This window comes from Pelobates fuscus, chromosome 3 (assembly GCF_036172605.1).
Source record: "Pelobates fuscus isolate aPelFus1 chromosome 3, aPelFus1.pri, whole genome shotgun sequence".
Lineage (NCBI taxonomy): Eukaryota > Metazoa > Chordata > Amphibia > Anura > Pelobatidae > Pelobates > Pelobates fuscus.
The window spans coordinates 198594285-198621568 of record NC_086319.1 but is presented as its reverse complement, the minus strand read 5'-3'; the positions used below and the strand labels follow the sequence as shown (position 1 = coordinate 198621568).

General features: G+C 44.7%; 1 protein-coding gene across 1 annotated transcript; it reads right to left on the bottom strand.

The window, feature by feature from the left end:
* Positions 1-215: 215 nt before the first annotated feature.
* On the bottom strand, positions 216-7535 carry ARSI (arylsulfatase family member I). Its single transcript, XM_063445407.1, has 2 exons — positions 7114-7535; positions 216-1984 (listed from the first exon to the last, which is right to left on the bottom strand). Exons 1-2 carry the CDS (start codon positions 7431-7433, stop codon positions 574-576), a joined length of 1731 nt encoding a protein of 576 aa, XP_063301477.1. The 5' UTR covers positions 7434-7535; the 3' UTR covers positions 216-573.
* Between the last annotated feature and the right edge of the window lie 19749 nt (positions 7536-27284).

The following is a 27284-nucleotide window of genomic DNA, read 5'->3' as shown; positions in this document are numbered from 1 at the left end:
TGAATGACAATCCAGTGTTCTTTTTTTATCACATGTTCTATGTTCACCACCTTTGTTGACTTTGTGAATTTTCTTAAAATATTTTATATAAAGTCTTTATAGTCCAATATTTTTTTAAGGCTCTCCAATATGTTCATAATATGTGTTAACTCATTCTGTTTTATATATATATATATATATATATATATATATATATATATATATATATATATATATATATCTACTGTGCTATGAACTTGTTTAAGAAAAAGAAGAGTTGAACTTGATGGACTTTAGTCTTTTTTAAACCTAGACTACTGTATAACTATGTAACAGGGTAGATAATGTAGATAAGTTAGGCATTCATGGCTGCAATTGTTCTTGTGGTCTGAAGGAATTCTACACTCTTCAATTCCATCAAACTTGGAGGGGCATTTCACTATGGTGTTGCTGCCTTCTTTCCATGTATCTGCTTTTTAACATATGAACTTCACACGAAATGTTGCATTTCAAAGAATCCACAAAAATAGGATTGATAACAATATCACACTAAACAATTAGATGGCATCTGGTTAAAAATGTCAAGATGTCCTTTCAGATTCGATTAGACATAAGGCGTGTGTTTAGCTTCTTAAAGAAAGACCTTAACTTGCAAATTTTACATTTCTTTTTTCTGTTTGCATTTTTTTGGTGTCCTCCCATTGTAATCCAGTTTTCTTCTTCCTCTTCATCTTCTTCACTGGCCCATGGTCCCCATGCACCTCCATTCAAATCAGGGTTGCCCCTGGGATCCTCAGCAGGATACCGTACAGGGATAGCAGTGTGGTTATAGTAAGACAAGCGTATCAGAAGCTCCTTAACTATATCTGGCTTTACTGCAGACAAGTCGTGGCGCTCATATGGGTCTGCTGTGATGTTGAAAAGCCACAAGGACTTACGGGCCCCATCTGTGTGTCTTTCTAAATTCCACCAGCTACCAGGAAAGTTGGTGAGGGTTTGTGGTGGAATCCAGTCACTGTAACCTGGGTCACCAGTCAAGAGTTTGAAGTCTTTAACTCTGATGGAGGCCTGCACTGCTGTATTCCACACTCCTTGCCCCTCCTCCAAAGAACCAGACCTGGCAAAGTTATACAGAGGGTCAATGTTGTGCAATATTTCAGTCCTGGGTGATTCCATCCCTTCACTAATAGCCCCCCATACATCATAGCCATCCAGTCCTTCAGTGTCTGAAATATTCCCCCCTGCCAGCTTTACCAATGTGGGATACCAGTCTGTAATATGCATTAGGGCTCGGCTAGTTCTTCTCTTCTTTTTAATTAATGGGCTGTGTACAAATCCCAAACCCCTAATTCCACCTTCCCAATATGTCCCTTTTCGACCCCTCAGAGGCCAATTGCTACCTCCAGAAAATGTCTGTCCTCCATTGTCAGATGAGAAGATAATTATGCTGTTGTCATAGTAACCATATTTTTTTAATGCTCGAGTTATATTTTTTACTGCTGCATCCATACAGGTCACCATGGCAGCATACTTGCGTCTTGCTACGTTACCCATGTTTCTATAGGGATATATATACTCACGAGGAGACTGTAAAGGTGTATGTACAGCCTGGAATGCCACATATATAAAGATAGGTTGCTGGGGACTATGAGAAGCCAGTATTTGATGTACACGCTGAGAATACAAGATCGTAGAGTATTTCCCAGCTTTATCCCAAGCAGCATCTTCCCCTTCGTGTAGGTCAAAACCACAGACTCCAGGTCCATCACAGTTATCATATGTGTAGTAGTCCACATTTCCAGTCAGTGAGCCAAGGAATGTGTCAAAACCACGTCGTGTGGGCAGGCATTCTTTCTTATAGAAACCCAAGTGCCACTTGCCCACCATATGAGTAGAGTAGCCAGCATCCTGCAGTTTCTGTGGCAAAGTAACCTGATTAAGCGGCAAGCAGTTGGGCTGCCGGGGTCGTATGATGGAGTGCTGTAGCCCAGTGTGGATTTGGTACCTAAAAAAGGAAAACAGAGATAATATTAGGTAGTTTCAAAATTTGACAATGCTTTTATGTTTTGTTTTTCATTAAACCTAGTTCGGCGATATCATGCCTTTAGCTCAAGTTACCTAACCAGGGAGCCCCTTATGCTTGCAATGTCTGCAATAACGCATGCCCCAGAGACAAAAAGAAATGAAAAAATGTATATGGATGGTGAGGCACACAATGTTCTTGTTCCAACTGCATCACCACAATGCCTATTGTTAGACATGTTCAAAACTGTAACTTCTGTCCTAGAATTAAAGTGGCTTAGTCATCTTGGTGGGTGTTTGCTTTTTTGCAAAGATCCTGAAGGTGACATTCCTACGTTGTGTGCAGTTGCCCTGGGGTGCACCTGCAGATGGCCCCCAAAGCACCACCATGCTTTCTCTCCTGTTTTATGACCAGGTGCAGCTGCATACATGAACGTACAGTACTGAAGCCTATGCATACCTTGGGAATCTCCCTGAAACAACACTCCTGATCTACAAGAAGATGAACTGCCCCCTATTCAACCCTGTAAAAAGTATTTCTTACTTCCAAGAATAAACATATTCCCTAAAGCCCACTCACTCACTCACTCTCCATCCATGTAAATACATTTCTGTGAAATACTAAAAACTTTAATATTGTGTTCTGCAGCTGGAGAGAACAGCACAATCCCCCTGCTACATATACCAGTCCTTTTACCTTTACATACTCTTATGGCTAATTTCTATACTTGTTCGTAAGTGTGAATTGATAGCTGTTTGAAAAATGGTATTGAAATAGAAATTAGTAATATGTTTGGTGTCCCGAAAATGATGTCATAAGATTCTCATATTTACTATAAAATATACTCTAATATAAATGAGTGGTATACATATGTCCACATAATTTACAAATCTGAACTGAAGTAACCCAAAACAGCAGAAAGGGAAGGACAACAAGGAATCAGGCTTGGCTTCAATGGTCTCCATTCAAAGGTAAGTCAGATTTAAGCCATTGCCATAGACGTGTTGTTGTCCAAGCCAGAATTTTGGTAACCAGTGAATAGAAGGAGAAGTAGGTGAATCAAGAATCACAGACAATAACAAAGGATCTATCTAAAGGAAGGCTTCCACCATTCTGATCTTAAGGCACAGATGCACCAGAATAACCAATCTGGAGCTCCACTGGAAGATTAATAGGTTGGATCTGGGCAAGAATACAGGAGTGACACATGAACATTCTTGGAGATGCAGATAGTATGTAGCGGAGCTCCAATACCCAGCATAGGTATCTCTGCTATTTTTTCCTCGAAGCTAAAAGAAGCAATATAATAAACCACAACACTTTCCCCCCAACAACTAGACGATCCATAGTTCTGGGAGTTAACTCCTTGTATTTTGGCCATACACGGCTTTTGTGCACCGACCCCTATGTGGGGTCTCTTATACAAAAATATAGGACTGTTCCTTCCAAGAGCCTCTGTGCCTGAGAAATAATTGCATGAGAAAATCTATAACTCAATTATCTCTCAGGTATAGAAAAATCTACAATATTTTAAGACACCCCAAAAATACATTTTAATACTTCAGAACCCCACGAAAGTCATATCACCGAATAGCTTGGATCTGAGCACACACTTTGACGAAATATCACTCAGATCCCTTCAGTGGTTCGCTAACGCCATTCAAATGAAGTTTTTGTCGGCCACGAGGTGATGCCCAAAAATAGTTCCAGAGAAAACAAGGCAACGGCTGGTCATCTTTCGGGGGTTCTCACAAGGAACATTGATGGATCTATCCCCTGGCTTGTTTGAACACGTGAGTTCCGTTATACGAACGGCGGACACACAGGGGAACACTTGAACTAATAACCAATTTGTGGTTAACAGCCACGGCCAGTCTGAAATTAAAAGGTGCGAACAAGGGGACCACACAGAGTTGATTTGGTAAACGAATGGGGCCGTACGGACAGTGGAAAGAAAAGGGAATAAAAGTGTGTCTAGAGCATCCATTCCGCTACATGGTACTATCTAAGATTCGGTGTGGGACTTCAAGAGTGTCTGCATTGTTTTTGGATGTGCATGCACCCTGACATGCTTGTTTCATCCTTTGCATTGCAAGCTTGTGGAATAAATAAATGGCCCAATGGTGTGATGTACATTTGTGCATGTTATAGTCATTAGTCAAAAGTAGGCTCCAGATATACAACTAAACAAGGTTAACAGTCATTTTGTAGGTGAGTATATCTTTGATGTGGTTCACTTTTTACTAGCACATGGGGATTTTTTTGCTGCACTCAGGAAGGAAAAAAATGACTGAGTCACAAGCATCTATGATGTCTAACATTCTTTGGATTCAGTTCATATGTATTACTCAATGTCTCCCTAAATTGAGAATGTTGTTAGACAGTAGCTGTGTATCTTATGAATACTGATAAAACAGAAAAGCAATTTGAGAGATTTTCACTTAGCTTGGATTGCTACTCCTTTACTCAACATAACTAGACTTAATCAGCTGCTTGTAACATGCGCTTACAATACATTAGACATTCTCTTAGGTAAGTTTTCAGGAGCAGATGGACCACGTTCAATTCAGTTGAGTCAAGCCAAGTTTGATCTGTGATAAGTCAAGGTCCAAATGTGATAATTCAGAGATAAACTCTTCAGAATTAATACATTCAAGGTAGACTTGTGCACATATGGTATATTCTGTCTGTATGCACCTAACTATAACTTCAAGGTATGATAGCCCACACCTTTAATGGGTTTTAATTAAGTAAGGATCCAGTACCATTGGGAACTGGTTTGAATTAATGGTTCCAACACACAGTGTTTCCACCTGGCTCTGCCTCCATGGCGGAGATCATTAGTCCTTAATTTCTCAGCCAATCCAATTCTTTCCTATAGGAAAATTGAATCTCATAGAGATGCATTGAATCCAGAGAGTGGAGAACTCTGAACACTGAACATAGATAGGAAGCACCTCTAGTGCATTACATTAAAGACCCTACAGAGACACGCTATACAGGGACACACTATAGACACCAGAACAAGTACATTAAGCTGTAATGGTTCTGGTGACAATAGTGCCCCTTTAATGCCAATAAATCAGACATACAACTAACCTTTTCTCGTTTTCACACAAGAAAAAATTATATTGATTTGGCATTGGGTAAATGAAAGTTGATTTGCGTAAACTCTCTCTGATTTGCCTGCTGTAGTTTAAATAAATAACGTTACTCAGGTAGATACAGCCCATCTTTCTAGAAATCAGGAAGTGACTCCCACAGGGAATTCTGTTTGCCCTGCGAAACCTTACACCTAAAAGAAAGCTACTGTTTGGAAGCATAACGAATGTAATGAATGAATGATGCTATCTGTCCATCTTGTGGAGAACCAATCTAGAGCATTGTGTTAGTTGCCCAGCTGGATTTGTAAGAGGCTAATGTCAGGAGTACTAAACAGGATTAAGGCTGTTTTCTCTCTAGGACAACATGGGTTAATATAACATAGGAGGGAAGCAAAAATACCTCTTTTCTTTGGCATGAATTGCAGGCTACACAAGTGGAGTCTTGTTTACATTTTCACTTGCACTAGGCTTTCTGCAAATGACCCTCTTGGAAGTCTACCACTGGCCATTGCCAACTATGTTTCCAGGATACGCTTAAGTTCTTAGCTTAAAGAAAGACTAATACTGAAGGTAAATTTCCCAATATGAAAGAGAAGTTTGTACAAGTAATACATAAACACACAGAAAATATGTATACTGGTACCTCAAGGGTTAAGATATGTAAAATTATTACAAACTGAGAGAAAGCAGTACTATGTTACCCTTACTTCCTTGTGTGTTTGGTTCACTATGAACTTTATAAACTATTAATTTTATTTATAAAGCACTAACACACTCTTTACAATTCATAAATAAAAGCAAAAAAATGGAGGCATGCAGGACAAAAGGGTGAAGAAACACGGCTCAGTCTTAAGGAAGCGAGATAGCATTTTAAAAAGGTAAACACACAAGATGTACAATCCACATCTAACTATATACATTCATTTTAGAAATGTTGTGATGCATTTGGGAGTGAACTGACACTAAATATTAACCCTTAAATTGCCACACAACTGTGTTCCATTAATGGACCTCACCAAAACAATAACTAAGGGGCAAGCAATAGTTACTTTCAAATCTTTTGTCAAACTACACCTCCCATGATGCTTTTCCAGTATATGGAAATATCATATTCAACCTGAAATTTAACGAGTTTTATCTCAAACCTGAAACTCAGGATCAAAACACTGGGAATTGCAAAGGATACATGGAAGCCAACAAAAGAGGTGCAACGTTTACAAAAAGTTTTTAAGTTATGCCATAATGCATCACCCCATAAATACACATTATGAATGTCCCAAACATGCTCAGTCAGATACTATGATCTCTATACGTTCCGTTTTATTCTTCTCTCGTTTGAGTTCACATAGCAGTGAAAGACAGCTACACATAGGCAGTGAATCAGGACAATGCATGATAGTAAACTGAAGTCAGGCACAATAGCACAATGGGTAAGAGGAAGCAGCGATGGATTGAATTAAAGGGTAGTTACAGTGACACTAGCTGCATTTTATAGTTATTATCTGAATGCCTTTATAGACCCTTTCAGAAACTCAATGAGGCATAGTCTTTTGAAGTTCTGTGACTGTTTAGTTTTTTTTTTTTTTCTTTCCCACAAAGTAATTTTCTTTCAGTAGTGAAACTCCAGCTTTAACCGGTTCGTGCAGCCTGCAATATAAGTATTTCTTGTAAAGCTTTTACTGTTTCTTATTGCAATGAAAGGAGATATTCAGAAAACATTGCTAAATGTTATCCTCCTCCTACAAGAAAATGATCATATATTGTATCCCCAGGAATTTATTTCTCGCAATTCAAAGTTTTTTAAACGTACATACATCTTTTGTGCTTCTCTTTTTAATGTTTACCTAGTGTATATGGAAATATACGAACAGAAAGAAAACAGCTATATGAGCATTATACACTATATCGGACCAACATTCTTGAGATGCCAACATTAGTCTTGTCAGCTTCATGGAATGCTAGTGTGGACCAACTTATCATCCACGTTTTCAAGCATGTAATTCTTACCTTCCAGTAATAAGCTGACTGCGCGATGGGGTGCAAATCGGTTGAATGTAATAGTTTTCTAGCTTTACTCCCTCTGCTGCCAATCGGTCTAAAGTTGGAGTTTGAATGTCCGAGCCATGATACCCTACATCATGGAACCCTTGGTCATCTGTTAGGATAAAGATGATGTGCGGGGGGCGAGGATCAGGGGACGCTTGGAGTTTTTCAAGAACATCACCAGGACTGTCAGCAAGCATAGTAGGTTTTACCCAATCCCAGGACATATAACCAAAACTCAGCAGACTGACCAGAGAGAACCCTGTAAGAGTGTGAGCAGCCATGCCAAAAGTACAGAACAAAGATCTGGCAGTCTAGATGCAAAAATAATGTTAGCCCTAGGGCAAGAAATGTGACTTTCGTCAATAGTCCATACAGGCAATTTGCCTTTTATAGTTAACTTTTTGATTTCAAAAAAGAAATAACTTAAAAAAAAAAAAAGAAAACTACCTTTTTCTTCAGACACAGTTCAAATTACAGTCATCCTTTGGGGTGAATATATCTTGGAAGTCCTTTCTGGAAAACTGCCATGAACAAATGCCCTGACACCATGAGTCCTTAACGAATAAATGATTAGCAAACCAATTGTGTTTCTTTATTAAGTCATAGGCTGCACTGAAATCACAAAAAATGGTTAAAGTTATATTCTAGCCTAGGAATTAATTTCTCCTGTTCCTCGAAAGCAAACAATGGCTGGCACTAGATAACATTCATTTTCTGATTTCCAGTAGTTCTGAGAAGTGAGTGTAAAATGTTGTCTTTTCCCTGCAAAGAGGATAGTTAGAAGTCCATTATATTTTGGTGATTATCTTCTTGGAAAATGTATGTATTTTTTTATTTGCTTTTCTGTTAAGCTAAGAGACATAGACCTATATTTTTTTATCGATCCAGCAGCTAACTCCATAGCAGTTTTAACAACTTGCTAGAAAACTTTTTTTTCTGATTTCTGTAGCAGAGTTGCCAGATGTATGAAAAGATTCCTCCTTCAGGCCAGACGAGACTCTGGAATATTTCCCTGAACTTTTCTGGACACATAGAATGAGAAAGAGACAGAGTGAGAGAGATTCCCTGCAGACAAGGTCCAAATGAGAAAGGAGTTGTAGCATCTGTTTGGATCTGGCCAGTACTGGCAGGTTAAAGGAAAGCTTGGGATGACGGTCCCTCCCAGTTCCTGACTCCAAAAGAAATGCTGGAAAAGTCAGGCTGGAACACTGCAGGGTCCTAGAGGGCATCCTCTCTCTTTTAAACTTGATATTTAGGCTAGTGGACTGAGTAATGTTAATCACTTCTTATAAACCAGAAAAAAATGAATATCTTAAGTGTAGCAATTTAAACACAATTAACTTCAGTAAGCACGTTATTTTGCAGTGCTGCACATTTCACGTATACATGTGTGCTATCCAAAACACTAAATAACATATTGATACAACTATTCAACATCCGATAACACCCAACATACTTCTAGTCCAGAATCGCACTCATAAGAAGAAAACTGCTGCCACTGCAGCTACATATGCACATGTCAAGTATTGTGGAATGTGTGCCCTTTGGGGTGGGCCTACTTTCCAGTGGATAGTTAAAAAAGAGGCAGGTATGAGCTTTACATAATAATAATAACAAAGTATTTAACCAGGAAAGGTACATTCAGATTACTCTGGTTTTCAAGTACATCCTAAGCCCAATATCCATGGGTTGTTACTATTACCCAATTTAATGGTACTCCTTGTATCTACCTTGGAAGGATGAAGAGCTGAGTCAACCCTACCAAGATTTAAACCTGTAACCCCAAGGGTTGAACAGATTCTACTTATGATGCATTAGTCCACTGAGAAATCTCATCGGCATAAGTGCATCTTTTATTCTCTGTATTTGCTGTCAATTTCCCAGCACAGTATACAGATTACACTTTATTTAATCTATAAGTGTTTTGGATGACAGTGTTCCTTTAAGCGTTGCAATTGGCAAAAAAAAAATGCTACAGGTAGAGTATCATGAGTCTTTTTTTTTTTGTCAAATAATTTTCAAGTGGTATGAAAACATCAGAATCTTTCCTAGCTTTGAAAGCCAATCAATTCTCCCTTTACTCAAAGTCTACCATTAGCACCTGGGTAGACCAAGGGGAAGGTCGAAACATGTTGCGCTACCTGTGTGTTTTCTGCAGGGCCGGCGCTTCCTATAAGGCGAACTAGGCAGCCGCCTAGTAATGTTGCTCTATAGAGAGCCTCAGGCGGCTGCAGCACTGCCTCTCTCCTCACCTCCCCTTCCCTGTGTAGCTTGGGTGGCCGAGCTCCTCTCTGGTCCGCGGTACAGGAACACGCGTTTCCTGTACCCGGCCGGACTGATAGGAAGTGCACACTTAGGGGGTGAGAAGAACACGGGGGCGGGTGAGAAGAGACCCCTAGGGGAGGGAGTGGGGAGAGGAGAGACCACTAAGGGGCATGGGAGAGCTCTAAGGGACAGGGGGCAGGACAGGGAGCTCTTTCACACTACGCGCACACACGCACACACAATGCATCCCTATACATACACAGAAACACAACATGCTTCCCTTACACACAGAGAAACACACAATGCATCCATTACACACACACAATGCGACCCTTACACATAAAGACAATGCAGCCTTTGCACACATACAAAGAAACACACAATGCATCCCTTACACACACATGCTAACACACACTGCTTCTCTTACATACACATAGAAACACAATGCATCTCTTACACACACTCAATGCACCCCTTACAGACACACACACTGCATCCCTTACATACACAGAAACACACCTTGCATCACTTATGCATAAAAACACAGATTCACACAATGCATCCCTTACACACAACCAGAAACACACTTCCTATCCCTTACACAAAAACACACTGCTTCCACTACACACAAACACACTGCATCACCTACACAAACAGGTATCCCTATAATTTACTGTTTTATTTTCACTGATTTTATGTGTGGTGGAGTGACCCCACAGGTGATTGAAGCACCCTAATTTAATATTGTTTTTTAACCTAATATACACATTCCCTATTTTTATTGTTAGGTATCCCTATACACTACATTCCATAAGCACACACATTAGATCCTCTACCATAACACATCCCCTACACACTCCACTCCCTGTGAGAGAACTCATGGGTGGAACATGTAGGTGGACTTTTGGGTGGGCCTTATGGGCATACTCACCATCAGGCCCTGGGGCCCAGACCTTGAGCTGTGTAAGGGGCCCCAAAAAATGGAGCTGCTTCCCGTTCTCCCAGAACATTGAATTTTGTGACCACAGTTACAAACAGCCTCCAGAGATCCTGTTCTACACCAGACCAGTGGAGCCAAACTGCAGCCAGAGCCCATCACCATCCTCATTTGGTTCTAAGTAGGCCATCTAGTATATTATTTGTGGCACTAATCTCTAATTTACCTCACATTAAGGGAACTATAGTCCCCAGAACCACTGCACCTTAAAGGGACACTATAGTCACCTGAACAACTTCAGCTTAATGAGGTTGTTCAGGTGAGTGCTACAGCTACCCGGAGCCTTTTTTCTTGTAAGCACTGTATTTTCTGAGAAAATGCAGTGTTTACATTGGAAGCTTGGAACACCTCTTGTTGCAGTCAATCAGACGGCCACCAGAGGGACTTCCGAGTTCAGAGGCCCTAAAAAGGCCTCTTGTCCGATGCATTCTGGGTGAATGCATCAGACGGGCTATCAGCACACAAAGCACTGTGAACGCGCTTTGTGTGCTGACAGCCTGTCAGCACTGCTGTGGGCGTGGCTTCAGCTGACAGCTTCAGCTGACAGCTGAAGCCCGAACCCACAGGGGCGCTTACGGTCCCCAATAGTGGTTGAAGGGGGGGGGAGACCTACTCTCCTCCCCCCCCCCGGCCCCCACCGCTGTGCGGCGGGTGGGGGCCCTAAAATTATCAATAAGGGGGGGACCTATTGTCCCCCCCGGCCCCCACCCCTGAGCGGTGGGTGGGGGCCCTAAAATTATCGATAAGGGGGGGGGGGACCTACTGTACCCCCCCCGGCCCCCACCCCTGTGCGGCGGGTGGGGGCCCTAAAATTATCAATAAGGGGGGACCTATTGTCCCCCCCGGCCCCCACCCCTGAGCGGTGGGTGGGGGCCCTAAAATTATCGATAAGGGGGGGACCTACTGTCCCCCCCCCGGCCCCCACCCCTGTGCGGCGGGTGGGGGCCCTAAAATTATCAATAAGGGGGGGACCTATTGTCCCCCCGGCCCCCACCCCTGAGCGGTGGGTGGGGGCCCTAAAATGATCAATAAGGGGGGGGGGCCTACTGTCCCCCCCGGCCCCCACCCCTGTGCGGCGGGTGGGGGCCCTAAAATTATCAATAAGGGGGGACCTACTGTCCCCCCCGGCCCCCACCCCTGAGCGGTGGGTGGAGGCCCTAAATACAAAGGGGGGGGGGACCCTAGTTAACCCTCCCCCCCCCAAAAAAAAAATATCTCCCTACCTACCCCCCTCACCCTAAAAATAATGAGGGGGGGAACATTAACTAAAAACCTGTAAAAAAAAAAAGAGATAAAAAAAAACTTACCATTCGATGTTTTCTTTCTTCTAAAATCTTCTTTCTTCAGCCCAAAAAAGGCCAAATAAAAATCCATAATAACCGACGCAATTAAAAAAAAAAAAAAAAAAAAACCGAGCGCAAAAAAAAATAATCCATCTTCACCCATGGAGGGCTCCGCGCAGACTGAGCTCCGCAGGGCGGGGGAAGGCTTATAAAGCCTTGCCCCGCCCTGCAATTATGCTAAGAACACTCTGATTGGTGGGTTTAAGCCAATCAGAGTGCTCTGTGTCATTTTACAAGCGTGGGAAAGTTCTTTGGAATTTTCCCACGCTTGTAAAATGACACAGAGCACTGTGATTGGATGGATTTCAAGCCATCCAATCACAGTGCTCTGTGTCATTTTACAAGCGTGGGAAAGTTCTTTGGAATTTTCCCACGCTTGTAAAATGACACAGAGCACTGTGATTGGATGGATTTCAAGCCATCCAATCACAGTGCTCTTTGTCATTTTACAAGCGTGGGAAAGTTCTTTGGAATTTTCCCACGCTTGTAAAATGACACAGAGCACTGTGATTGGATGGATTTCAAGCCATCCAATCACAGTGCTCTTTGTCATTTTACAAGCGTGGGAAAGTTCTTTGGAATTTTCCCACGCTTGTAAAATGACACAGAGCACTGTGATTGGATGGCTTGAAATCCATCCAATCACAGTGCTCTGTGTCATTTTACAAGCGTGGGAAAATTCCAAAGAACTTTCCCACGCTTGTAAAATGACACAGAGCACTCTGATTGGCTTAAACCCACCAATCAGAGTGTTCTTAGCATAATTGCAGGGCGGGGCAAGGCTTTATAAGCCTTCCCCCGCCCTGCGGAGCTCAGTCTGCGCGGAGCCCTCCATGGGTGAAGATGGATTATTTTTTTTTGCGCTCGGTTTTTTTTTTTTTTTTTTTTTATTGCGTCGGTTATTATGGATTTTTATTTGGCCTTTTTTGGGCTGAAGAAAGAAGATTTTAGAAGAAAGAAAACATCGAATGGTAAGTTTTTTTTTATCTCTTTTTTTTTTTTTTTTTTTTACAGGTTTTTAGTTAATGTTCCCCCCTCATTATTTTTAGGGTGAGGGGGGTAGGTAGGGAGATATTTTTTTTTGGGGGGGGGGGGGGGGGTTAACTAGGGTCCCCCCCCCTTTGTATTTAGGGCCCCCACCCACCGCTCAGGGGTGGGGGCCGGGGGGGACAGTAGGTCCCCCCCCTTATTGATAATTGTAGGGCCCCCACCCGCCGCACAGGGGTGGGGGCCGGGGGGGGACAGTAGGTCCCCCCCTCATTGATCATTTTAGGGCCCCCACCCGCCGCTCAGGGGTGGGGGCCGGGGGGGGGCAGTAGGTCCCCCCCCTCATTGATAATTTTAGAAAGCGAGCTGAGCTGTCAGTCAGACAGCTCAGCTCGCGAACGCGCATTCCGCGCACATGCGCGGTAAAGCCCTCAGGTTCTTCATAGGGCGGCATTCAATGCCGCTCTATGAAGAACGCGATTGGTGCAGCGCGAAGCCGTCCCATTGGGCCCCGCGATTTCGGCATTTTGACGAAAAAGGGGGCGCGGCCGAGCGGGGAGCTCGGCGCTGGAACGGAGGTAAGTTTTTAATATAAAAACACCGTTTTTTTTTTTTTTAATGAATGAAAGTTCATATAAAAGCAAGAAGGAAGGCTGGGGGACCTGTCTTTCTTGCTTTTATATGGTGACTATAGAGTCCCTTTAATGTAGTGGCTCTGGTGTCCATATCCTGTCCCTGCAGGCTTTTTAATGAAAATACACACTTTGTGCAGCACTGGCGTTTGTTCATATGGCAGATCATATGGGTGGGGCATTGTGATGTCACATCGGGTGTGGGGGTGCGGAAATTTTCTTTTACCTGGGGCGGCAAAAATCCTTGCACCGGCCCTGGTTTTCTGGTATTCTATTTTACCTTTATTTTATTGTTTGTTTACTGAAATTCATTTTATACTTTATTACTTTGGTTTACGGATACTTATCTTCAAGTTCCAGTGGACCTGTCTGTGAGTCAAGCTCTTCAGCCATATCTCCAGCTTGGTGTGATGCTGATTAAGTTTAGAGACAACTTATAGTTTCAGAAATGTGTGAGTTTGTCCAAGAGCCACCTCTGCTATTTTATATTACTTAATTTACTACATCATGATGGTTTCTTTTTATACGGTATATGTTATATTATATTGTACAAGGGTTAGTGGTAGTTTTAACCACTCTGTTCAAGTTGCTCATTGTGTTATTTTGTGTGTAATCAGGAAGAGACTCACATAACGTGGTAGCTGCTATATTCAAAAAATGCTCCTTGCTTGCACAGAGCACTTTGGTTTTTAGACATATAAGTTATATACCTACTAGTATATCATAAGATTATATACTTACCATTGTACAGGAGATAACTATAACGACTGGGTGCACCATTACCTTTTTTGTTTTAGTATTTTAAGAGTGTAAAAAAGTGACATTGCACTTTGGAGTGTTTGGGTTGCACTGGGTTTTGTTTTCAAAAGTGCTATTTGTCCCTTAAAAGGGGCATTATAGGCACCCATGCCACTTTAGCCCATTGAGTTTGAGTCTCTTAAACAATGCTGGACATCCTCACGCTCTGCATGAGGACATCCAGTGTCAGAGAAATCCCATTAGGAAATTATTGATTCAATGCTTTGTTATGGGGAAGGCCTATTGCGCATGCAGCACTTGTAGTGCATGCACATTAGGTCCTACCATCAAATGACATCAAGGGAGGTTGAGGGAGATCGGTGCTGTAAACAGGTGAGGAAACAAAGGGTTTGTAGCCCTTTGGCATGTATGAGCTTTACATAATAATAATAACAACGTATTTAACCAGGAAAGGTACTTGACATGCGCACAGTCGTTATTCGGCTTGTGGCATTTTCTTCCCCATAACCCACCAATAAACACAGACACCAATTTCTGTTGGAAAATAAAAGTCCACAGCTTTATTTAAATTTTTCAATAAACAAGATAACAAATTGGGGTCATTGCCAAATAAAATTAATTTACCCCCACCCCCATCCGTTGCATTAACCCAGACAATGACCCCATACCATAAACAATATATAACAATATAAATAACACATAAATATAACACACGGCCTACCAAAGAGGCCCCATAATTATAACTTTATTAACTGTAGGGGTGTACCGAGACACCCCTACACCACCAGGTTCGGAGCCACCGATGAGCTCGAACCAACAGACCACTTCCAACTCTGGCCTAATTCAACCTAAGCTTAGCCTAGCCACTTGCTAATCCACTTCCATCCCAATTACCCTAGCCCTATCCCGCCACAGCCCGAGACTTGATCCCTTAATGTCTCGAGCGCCCCCCACCACACAGAAATAGGGCCCGGGATATCCCCTCCTGAAAACCGAGGTTAAGCAAGTCACAACCAACCTCTGAAAGGTGGACCCCATCCTTACGATAATACCCAGGTAACATACCCTCTAGCTCCTAATGCCTGACCGGGACCCCACCTGACCTCCTAACGAAAACAGACATGGCCTTGTTAACTTTCCCCCGACATCTCGCCACCGCAGCTGTGTCCCTGGCGTGTCTCCAATTAAATCTAGGAACCATCTCAGACCATACTATAACCACTCCCGGCACCCGCTCCCGAAGGCGATCCAAATCCCGCTTCATTCTCCGAATTAGCTCCCTCTGAGGGATAAGCCCCAAATCGTTACCCCCACCATGTATCAGTATTACGTCCGGGGGATTTCCTTCCAACAATTTACCAAAAATCACTCCACTAATGCTCTGCCAGCTGAAACCACGAAAACCAAACCATTGTAACTGTACAGTGTCCTGAAGAAAGCCCAGTTGTGCTCCATTCCTCCGAACTGCGGCCCTCTTCTGCGCCCAATAAACGTAGGAGTGACCCACCAACCATACAACCCGACCTAGAAAGAAACACAAGTTATTAACCAGCAGAGCATCGACACCACACACTCAACCCAACCAGACCCCCCCTTCAAACCAACTTATCTGTTCGTACATAAGTCCTAAAACGCGCGGACTCCCACCGACCTATCTGTTTAATCCGATCATCCCCGAGTCCGAGCCGCGCTGCTTCCGTTGCAGCCCCTATGCGAAATGAATGAGTCCCAAATTGCATGGGATGCATACCCAACTGCCGCAGCCCCATGCGAAAGACCCTGACAAATTGGAAGCGCGACAGCGCAAGACCATCCTCGTGAACGAGGAAGCACCCCAAGCCTTGAGGGCGAACGCCTAAGTATTTGTGCCCACATGCTACTGGGCAGACTGCCGACCCTGGCAACGCAAACAAAATTATTGTCTTACCTCTCCCAAAGACATCCGTCTTGGAGCACCTCAGGCGTATCTCGACTTTGTCCTGCCCCAGCACCACATCCTCGAACCGGATCCCGTTCGCCCCGGACTTATTAGAGCTGACCAGTTCGCCGATGCGGAACGCCCCAAAAAACACCCAAACAAAAGCTACGGTAAACAAGAGCACTTCAAACGTAGATGTACAAACGTCATGCAGCCTTTCTGTCAAGCCATGTAGAATGTTAAACGACACAGGCCGTCTCGAGTCTACAGTCCTACGTCCTTTACGAAAGCCTCTCAACACCTGCTTCACCAAAAAAGTTTTTGTAATATCCTCTTTACCCGTGAATTTAAACCAAAATGCTAATGCTGACATGTAACGGTCCACCTTCGCGGGAGAAGCCCCTCCCGCGAATAACCGACACAACAACCATAATAGCGTGTCCAACATACCTGCCGGCGAATTCGCCCCTCCAGACTGCCCCATCATCTCCTCCCATTCATACCATACCTTGGTGTACGCCGTCCACGTTCCGGCCGCCAGGGAACTTCTTATAAAGCCCCCAAGCAAGACGTCCCGAGCCGCCACATCTCCGCCGGGCATGCCTGACCTGTCTCCTGAGCTCCCGGCGCCGCTGCCCGAAAACGCTCCCACTGTGAACGAGATAAGGCGTCAGCGATAACATTCAACAATCCCGGGACATGTTTCGCCCTAAACACAATGTTCCAAGACATGCACAGCAGCACCAAGCGCCTCAACAACCGTACCACAGGCAGAGAAGAGGCCGAGATATTATTAACTGCCTGCACCACCGCCATGTTATCAGAATGAAAGATCACCTTCCTGTTTGCGAGCTCTTCGCCCCATAAAGATACCGCCACTACCACAGGAAAGAGCTCTAGAAAGGCCAGGTTCCTGATCAAGGCGCTTTCCTTCCACGCCTCCGGCCACTCTTCCGCGCACCACCTCCCTGCCAGGTAAGCACCGAAACCTACGCTCCCGGAAGCGTCCGTAAATAAGCCGATTGCTTCTGATGATGTTGCCTCATCCCTAAAATACACCCGACCATTGAACTCCTGCAGGAAACACAACCAAACATCCAGATCCGCCTTCATCGCAGCGGAGACTCTGATATAATGACCTGGCAATCGCGCACCGCAGGTTGCTCGAGCCAACTGCCTGCAAAAAACCCTCCCCATAGGGATCACTTTACAAGCAAAGTTCAAGCTCCCCAGCAGGGACTGTAACTGCCTCAAGGTCACCTTCTTCGAACCCCTGACTACCCCCACCCGCTGGCGGAGCGCTGTCAGTTTATCCGCTGGTAACCTACATTCACCCTTCACCGAATCTATTTCCAGCCCTAGGAAGCTCAAGCATACCGTCAGGCCCACCGTCTTCTCAGCCGCCAACGGGATCCCAAAGACCTGTGCCACCCATTGCAACACCCCCAGTACTTGCCCACAACGATCGGACCCTGCCGGTCCTACGCACAAAAAGTCGTCCAGATAGTGCACTACTGCACCCCCAGCCGACTCCTGACGCACCACCCATTCAAAGTAAGAGCTGAACTTTTCAAAGTATGAGCAAGAAATAGAGCAGCCCATGGGCAAACACAAATCCACGAAAAAACCTTCATCAAAGAAACATCCCAATAAGTGGTGACATGTCGGGTGAATAGGAAGCAACCTGAAAGCCGCCTCCACGTCCACCTTCGCCATCAACGCTCCCGGCCCCGCTCTCCGTACCAACTCGACCGCTTGATCGAATGATGCGTATGACACGGAGCTGAGGGCCGCGTCAATGTCGTCGTTAACAGAAGCCCCTTTTGGGTAAGACAAATGGTGTATCAACCGAAATTTGCCTGGTTCCTTCTTGGGGACCACCCCCAACGGAGACACCCTCAAGTTCGGCAAAGGTGGGACCGCATAGGGTCCCGCCATCCTGCCAAGCCGTACCTCCGACATCAATTTTTCCCGCACCACCCCTGGGTGATCCCGAACGGATCGTAAATTCAAACATGAAGTCCCTGGCCCCTTCCCTTTGAACGGTATCATAAACCCCTCTGTGAATCCTTTCCTCAAAAATTCCGCGTCAGCCCGGTTAGCGTAGCGCTTTAGCCACGGTAGCATCTCGCCTACCTTCACCGGAGTTGCCCCCAGTGGCAGCGGCAGGAGCCGTGGCGCCACTGGGACCTCCCCCGCTAGTCGATTTGCCTCTCTTGACGCACCTATTGACTCCATGCGCACCGCCGCAACCGGAACACTCGTGTTTGAATCTGCACGACGAGCCCCATTTACATTGGCCCTCGTTGAAAAGCCAGCAGAAACCCTTCTTTTGTCCGGCCGGCGCCGCTCCTCCAGGTGCTGCACCGGCCGCCCCGTGAAAGGGCGCAGCCTTCTGCGCCATCATGAGCCGCATCCACAGGGGCAGATCCATCTGATCCCATCTCATGCTCGGGTTCGCTGCTAAACGTTGGCGGAATTGCTCATCGTATTTCCACCAAGCAATCCCACCGTACGTCCGGTAAGCGTCCCCTATCCCGTCCAAGTAGCAAAAAAGCTGCGAACAGCGATCGGGAAACTTTTCCCCGATGACGCTGGCCAGTATGCAAAAAGCCCGCAACCAGTTCGCAAACGTCTTGGGTATCTTCCGATACCTACGCTTCTTCTCTTCTTCCTCCTTCTTCGCATCCTTTTTATCCTCATCCTTTAGATCGAGGAACTCCTCCAGAGGAAGGAGAGAAAAAACCTCTACGAACTCCCCTTTCCAAATCCTGTCCTTTACCTCAGACTTCAGGTGACATCCCAAGGGGCCCGCGAAAGAGACATGTACATTCTGCCGCGCCGCGTCGGAAACCTCCCCTCCTCCGACCGAACCTAAGCATGTCCTCTCACCTGTTTCGGGCGTACTCCGTCCGGAGACACCACTCACCGCCCCCTTAGCCTGACCCGTTGTCCCGGAACCCGCTTCCGGAACCCATACCCTCGAAAATTGCGGTGAAGCCCCCTCCCCACCGCCCCATGAATCTAACAACGATTTTAGGCAAGTTAACATGGAATCAGAATGTGATGTAACAGGCAACTCACCGCAAGAGCCTCCGGCCGCGGAAGGCCGCGGGGTCGTTTTCCTTCCCTCCGCCGCGTGCGGCTCCGGGGTGTCCAGTTGACGCCGACTCCCTTCCGCCGGATCCCGCCGTGGGACCGTAGGTGTACCGCTCCGCGACCTGTAAGGAGAAGAACACCTGGGTAGTCTGTTCGAGTGCCCATCTACCCGCCCTTCCTCCTAACGTTCCCTGTCGTCAACCCTGCGCCTCTCCCGCCTAGTAGCCAGGCCCTCTGGGCCGTAAGAACTATCCGGCCATCCTTGGGTGCTCCCGTTGGAGGACCCAGACTCGCTGCGCCGTTCCCTTCTCCTCCTGGCCCTGCAGACTGATCCCCGCCTACTGTACCCGTCAGTAGACGGGCTCCTCTCCCTGACACACCCTGCCCGGTTTTGCCTGGCGCCTGCCCCGCGCCGCCTCTTGTAATCCGCAGGCCTAGGGTTGTCTCTGTATTCATGCCGTCCCCGGGAGCAACATTTATGGCCCTCCCGTACACTCCTAACCCCGCTGTCAGAGTGTGTGTCATACCCCTGGGACAATCCCTCACTGTCCGCTCCTCTGTCCACTGGGGAAGCGCTGCGCTGGCCCTGACAAACGGAAGCCCCTTCCGCTGTCGCCCTGATTTGGTCCTGCTGCCCTAGCTGGGTGACCTGTCCCGCCGTCCCCCCGCTGCCTTGCCTGGGCCTCGTCTCGCCCGTATAATCAAGTCCCCCTCCACTGGAGTCCCTTGCTGCCCTCTGAGGTGGTGTCAGCCCGTCCTTCCCAATCCCCAGTGCCTTTCCTTGCCGCCCGGTATTTAAACCGGCGGCAGACTCACCGGGACGTGTCTGGGCTCCATCCACACCTCCGACATCCTCTGCGGTCCCGGTCTCCTCAGAGGCCGTCGCTAATTTTGCCGCCTTGCCGCCCGCCGTCCTGCGAGCAGCGCTCCTCGTGGTAGGCCGCGACACCACGCCAGGCCTAATCGCCGCCCTTGCCTTACCGGCGCCACGTCGCACAGACGGGGCCGGCGGCGTTTGCGAGAGCTCCGACCGGACTGCCTCCCCAACCGATGAGCCGCTCGCTTCCCTGGATGGACTCCGTCTCCGACGCGCTGCGGGCATCCCGCCCGGGCTCAGCCGCTGGGGCGGTCTCGCCCTCCGCACCGATCGCCTCTCCACTGCCGCTGGGGGGTTACCGCTGGTCCCAGGAACCGCCAGTTGCTGCTGCAGCCAAGCCATCCCCCTGTCTCTCACGGCTGCTCTCACACCGTCCAGGATCTCTTCAAGCGAAGCCATCTGAAAAACAGAAGAAAAGAAACCACACAACCTGCCAAAACAATTAACAGGTAAGTGCAGATTCTGAATTAAAATGGCCACTTGCTAAAATGGCCGCTTAATATACTCGCACTTTCCACACCCTTTAACATGCTCCACCCTAAATCCCCACCCCTGAATCTATAGCTCCACCTGCCTACTCCTTGGCTCTGTCAAGGCCCATTCCCCTGACTGCGCTGATCCATGGGCTTCATTCAGATTACTCTGGTTTTCAAGTACATCCTAAGCCCAACATCCATGGGTTGTTACTATTACTGGGGGGGTGGGGGGGGTGAGGGGGGGGTGGATAGGGGACCAGAGGGCACTATATTGTTAGGAATACAACTTTGTTTTCCTAACATTATAGATGCCCTTTCATTTATTGTTATTGATAGTGATAACAGTTACAGAGCGTTTCATTAAAGTGAGAATTGCTGGGAATCCCAAGTGAATGTAAAGTTTAAGGCCAACACAAACTGGAAATATTTTCCAAGACAACAATGCTTCTAATTTGAATATTTTGGCCTTAAATTTGCAGCTTATTACAAATTCACTTAGAATTTTCAAAACGTCTTACTTTAGTAAATAGCCATATGTACTTGTGTACTTAGGTGTGGTGCAGTCTCTCCCAGGTAACACCAGGAAGGGAGTTTTTATCTGTGGACTTTTGTGTTTAAGAATTACGTGTGCTTCTGCCCACAACACTAAGCTGATCACAATAATAAGCTGTAATAAAGTACCAAATATTGCAGTTTTATTTATACATTGAAATTGTCATTGAACTGTGTCATATATGCCAAGACTGAGATTATATATATGCTGTAAAATTGTACTTACCATTTAGTACATGATTCTATAATATTGTTTGGTGATGTTAGCAAGCAGGACGGTCCATGGTAAATTAGTATGCTTGTGAGATTTAGTTTGTCTATAAATATTTACAGGTGCATTATATTTAAAGGAACACTATGGGCGCCATAACAACTTAAACAAAATTACGTTGTTGTGGTACCAGGAGGTCCCTGGAACTGGCTTACCTTTAGAGGTTAAAACATTCATATATTTTTTAACTCCAAAGCCTCCTCTCCAGCACTGGATCACTCTTCCCCCTCTAACATCTGCTTGTTGAAAAGTTTCAAAAGGGAAGTCGAGGACTGGCGAGGGAAAATGCGCCGCTGATTGGCATGAGACCACTCTAAGCCAATTAGTGGCTCCACGTTGAAAAATATGTAATTCAATACTATAACAGTATTCTGGGTGTTTTAAATAAATCTTCTCTATTTCATCAAACTCACAATGTCAACATTTCAGTTCTTTTCAGAACCTTGCTCAGGACTGAGCACCGGGCATGTACTAGCTATGAGAGTTGAGAAAAATATGTACATGTCTCAGGGCACTAGGACCATGTAAAGACCATGTAAAGAGCACCTCCATGCAAGTCCTGTCCTCAGTGGTCGGGCCTGGGGGATTGGCAGGCAGCCTAGCATGCATTCACTTCAGATGACTCTCTTTTGGAAGAGCCAGTGTTGCAATTGTGTCTCTCACTCGCCTCCATTACCCACCGGCATACCCATAGGGGATATGGATTTTGTATTAAGCACTCACAGGGGTGTATGTTTTTGGGTTATGGGCACCTTCTTTCATGATGCTGTGGATTGTAATTCACATGATTCTTACCTTAGCTGAAATAGTAATAGAAGTTATAGTTCAAAGCATCTTGTAGGCAACTTAACACTTTGTCCACCATAGTCCTAAACCACACCTAATCTGAATTCCTCTGTAACCCTACATACTCTCTAAAACCTATGTCCGCTGAATCAATTGCATAGGGTAAAGTGCTGTACCCCACGTCATTTTTTGACTCTTTATTTTTGTAAAATTGTCATAATTAGTTTGAAAATAAGAGAGAAATAAAGTCATACAAGGCAACATGAAATTGAATGAGACACATCCCTATAACATTCTGCAAACAGTTATGGTCAGTCTCATCTCCAGAGCTCTTAATTTTAGTGCTCACCTACTGTATATGATTTGCTAAATATTTGTGGTTGTTTGACCGTATGGAATCTTTTCCATTCCTGCATAAAGGAGTCCCACTTTTACAATATGAGTATGTACTCTAGACACTGTACTGCTAAAAACCTAATTAACTATCAGTTCTCCAAAATATTAGGTACAGAGGGAGAGTGCATACGGGACCTCAAACCCTCCCGATTGCTTTATGGCATTACCCTTTCATCCTGCATTAGAGAAGTCACCCATCATTGTCTTCATGGGCCTAGATAAAGCTAAGCTATTTATGAAAACAGCAATATATCCATTTATGGAACAGTGATCTGGGTAAGGGTCCAGAAAAAATCAATAAGAGGATTAGTAGAATACTGATGAGATCAACACGACATGAAAAAAAAATACACTTGGGATTGTCTGTATCAGGTGAAGGAACCGGGGTAGCATATTAATTTTGACCGCGTTTAGGTGGCAAAACAATGACACGCACAGCTTGCCCTACATCTTCAACAACAGGAGATCAATAAGACATGGAAAAAAAAACCTGTCAAATACCTTTTCGGCATCAGTTGAACATAACAAAAATATACCTCTAGATGTTGTGGATGAGTGCAAAAAGTGAGGATTCTCACAATGTTGCCTTTGGCCTCCCTAACCGGTACAACCCCCAATTAATCTGGGTGAACTAGACTAGAATAATTCCATGTAGTCTCAATGAAAGAAACTTTGTAAATATATTTTCATTCAGAAAGGAGATGGGTCTGTAACTGGAGCATTGGCAAAGATCCTTCCACTCTTTAGTTAAGATTGTTATGTGTGCTAGCACCATGTCCCTTGGAAGTGTCTCACCCTCTAGAATCAAATTGAGGACTGCTTGTAGGTGCAGTGGCGTCTCTAGGATTCATTTTTAGGGGGGGCACATGGTGGGCCAGGGACAAAAGTAGGGGGGCACATTTAACCCCGCCCTCACTGCAGTTTGACCCCGCCCCTGCCGCATATTAAGCCCCGCCCCCGACACAATGTGTTGTTGTTGTTGTTTTTTTTAATAATCCCTGGTGGAGAATTCATTATTTTCCACCAAGGATTATGAAAAACCAAACACATTTCCCTTGATACAGTCCATACACACACACAGACTGCTGAGTCCTTACACACACAGAGAGACAGACTGCTGACCATACTCACACACAGACTGCCGAGTCCATACACACACAGACTGCTGAGTCCATACACACATACAGACTGCTGAGTCCATACACACTGCTGAGTCCATACACACATACAGACTGCCGAGTCCATACACACACACAGACTGCCAAGTCCATACACACACACACAGACTGCCGAGTCCATACACACACAGACTGTCGAGTCCATACACACGTACACATTGCTGAGCCCATACACACTGCTGAGTCCATACACACTGCTGAGTCCATACACACATACAGACTGCTGAGTTCATACACACATACAGTCTGCTGAGTCCATACACACACACTGCTGAGTCCATAAACACACACACTGCTGAGTCCATACACACACAGACTGCTGAGTCCATACACACTGCTGAGTCCATACACACATACATAGTGTTGAGTCCATACACTCATACAGACTGTTGAGTCCATACACACACACAGACTGCTGAGTCCAAACACACACACAGACTGCCGAGTCCATACACACATACAGACTGCCGAGTCCATATACACATACAGACTTCTGAGTCCATACACATATACAGACTGCTGAGTTCATACATACATACAGACTGCTGAGTTCATACACACATACAGTCTGCCGAGTCCATACACACACACAGACTGCAGAGTCCATACACACATACAGACTGCCTAGTCCATACACACATACAGACTGCCGAGTCAATACACACATACAGACTGCCGAGTCCATACACACATACAGACTGCCGAATGCATACACACATACAGACTGCTGAGTCCATACACACTGCTGAGTCCATACACACACACAGACTGCTGAGTCCATACACACATACAGAGTCCATACACACACACACACACACACACAAGCTTCCTCACTAGCAGACAGACACACACACAAACTTCCTCACTAGCAGACAGACACACACACACAAGCACATTAAGCCTACCTGTCACTGGAGCCTGATGCTGGGAGTTAGGCAGACATCTTCTATCCTTTCCAGCAGCAGCATGGGCTGCGGGGGGCGGGGCCTGTGCCGGGGAAGCTGCTGGGTGCTGAAAACACCCAGCACCGTTCCAGCTACTCTGTCCTGCATTCCCTCGGGCTGTCACACACTGTTACAGCCCGAGGGAATAGAATGTAAGGACATGGCCAGCAAGTTGCTGGCATTTGGGGGGGCCCAAGGGGGGGCACAGCATGATGTAGGGGGGCCATGGCCCCCTCTGCCCCCTCCTAGCGACGCCACTGTGTAGGTGTGGAAACAAGGCTTCTCCATAGTTCTTAGAATATTTTAGTGTTAGGCCATCTGGGTCATGCACCTTCCTGGTCTGGCACTTTAATACCCATCCTAATTCCTCCACTGATATTGGATCCTCTAAGAATCTTGATTGTTAGGGGTCAGGGTACGTGTGGCATATTGCTCCAGAAAAACAATAAGCAGACCTTTGTACCCCATGTCATAACAGCACCAGGTACAGCATTGAACCTCAGGCTATAACAATGATGTTAATGAGCTATATTAACATTGTAATGTTTTTAATGCAGTGACATTATAGCTTCTCTATATAGATATTTGATGTTGATATTGTCGAAATGAATCAATTTTGGATTAAGTTTTAGTAAAAAAAAATCTTCTCTGCCAACTATAAAACATCAGACTCAATGTATCTGTTTGTTCTATAGGATAATCTTTAGCACATGTCTGATTTTGTTTTATGAGTTAGCATTTATCACTTAAAGATCATTCCACAATCTACAACTCTTTGCAAAGTAGTATTTTATCCTACATGCACCCTGATTACCATTATGGAGAGATTTTTTTGATGGATACGAACTTGTTTTTCTAACATAGTAAAACGTTAGTCTTTATCTTTTTATCCATATATATTTGTGCTGGATTATCTTTTCCAAAGGGCCAATGAGGCTAGGGTTTTCCAGTCATCTAAGTATTCTATTAGAGAAAAAAATAGGAGTTGAGTACATCCCATAAAGTAAGAGGTAGAAAAGTAACACTATTTTGGGATAGATTAGGTAGATAGATAGATAGATAGATAGATAGATAGATCGATCGATCTAGGGAGAGATATGTAAATAGACAGATAGATAGATAGATATGATTAGGATCAGATATAAACTGAGGCTATTGGTGCCAGAGGCTTCATTAAAGTTGAATATTCTATTACAGAATATGTGAAACTCAACCACAACTGACAGAGCCTCTGGTGAAATATGAAGTCAGGTTATTACCAAGGACAAGTAAAACACAGTCCAGGAATATGTCATCATTGAGTAGCCAGGAAACTAGTACAGCAGATTGTATTAATTAACTCCCCTGTGCTAGGATCTTTAGTCTGTCTTTTTTAAAGACACATGGGAAATTAATTTATCATGCATACTGTGAATTTTGCTCTTGAACAACATTAATGTGCTCCACACTTTACAATTAAAGATACACTCTTAGCACTAAAAATTACTAAAGCATGCTTTAGTGGTTATGGTGCTAGGATTCTCTTTGCGCTCTCCTTGGTAAAGAGTCAGACTGGGTGCCAATGATCCTCCTGGTTTTCTGGTGATATCGCCACAGTGTAAGTTTCCATTCCACTTTAAAAATACTGGTTTTCTACTTGTAAGGAGTAATAACACTCACCAATGGATTGAGTACAAATTTGACCAAAATTGATACCACTAAAGCTGAATGGAATCATAGAGGACCAGAGCAATGGAGGGTGCCTGAGGGACTCAGATAAGTGTCAAAACCGTTTAATTTACACGAATGGCATTGCTTCAGGAGAATTCTGGCACCAAACAATACAGTATGGGTAGGCAACCTTCAGCATTGCAGATGTTGTGGATTACACCTCCCATTGTGCTCTTATAATCATAATGCTGTGAGGGGATATGTAGTCCACAACATCTGGTGTGCCGAAAGTTGTCTACCCCTATGCTACAGCATAAAGAATATGTAAGATATGTGGTGAAATGTATGCACTCATTGCTGAGCAGTCTAGAATGTGCTCACCAGGCCACTAATACTATTATTGTTTTATTTATGGTGCAGTAATATAGTCCTTTATGATTTACAATTGGTAACCAATACTACACAATCATCCTTCACAGTCAATGATAGTCACTATTATTAGGATTTTCTTTTAAAGTATTTATTTTTTAGCATTGTTATGAATATAACAGCCTGCTCCAAAAATAGTTGCTTTGGCTCCCATGACATGGAATGCTCCAGCAATACAATACTTTAATTCTTGTTATCCTCACTGTGTAATGTGGCTGATCAGCAATCTGATGTCTTATTCCTATGCAAGGAGTTATCACTGATGTGCAGGTATACAATGTTTTACCATATTATCAAACATTCATCACACACGGGATTGCCACCACACACCATAACATTTAACCATTACACAGCTAAAGGTAAGAATTAGGTTTTATCATTTTTTTCTACATATACCTCATCTTAAAATAAAAAAAATAAAAAAACAAAACAAAAAACGCTTACCTTTCAAACCTTGATAAAAGGATTGCTATATAGTTTTGAGTTGTCCTTTAAGTGACACACTGAGGCCCTGTGATGTCAGCATAAACATGCACACTAGTGGACTGAACAAAAAGTATAATTTCTAAATAG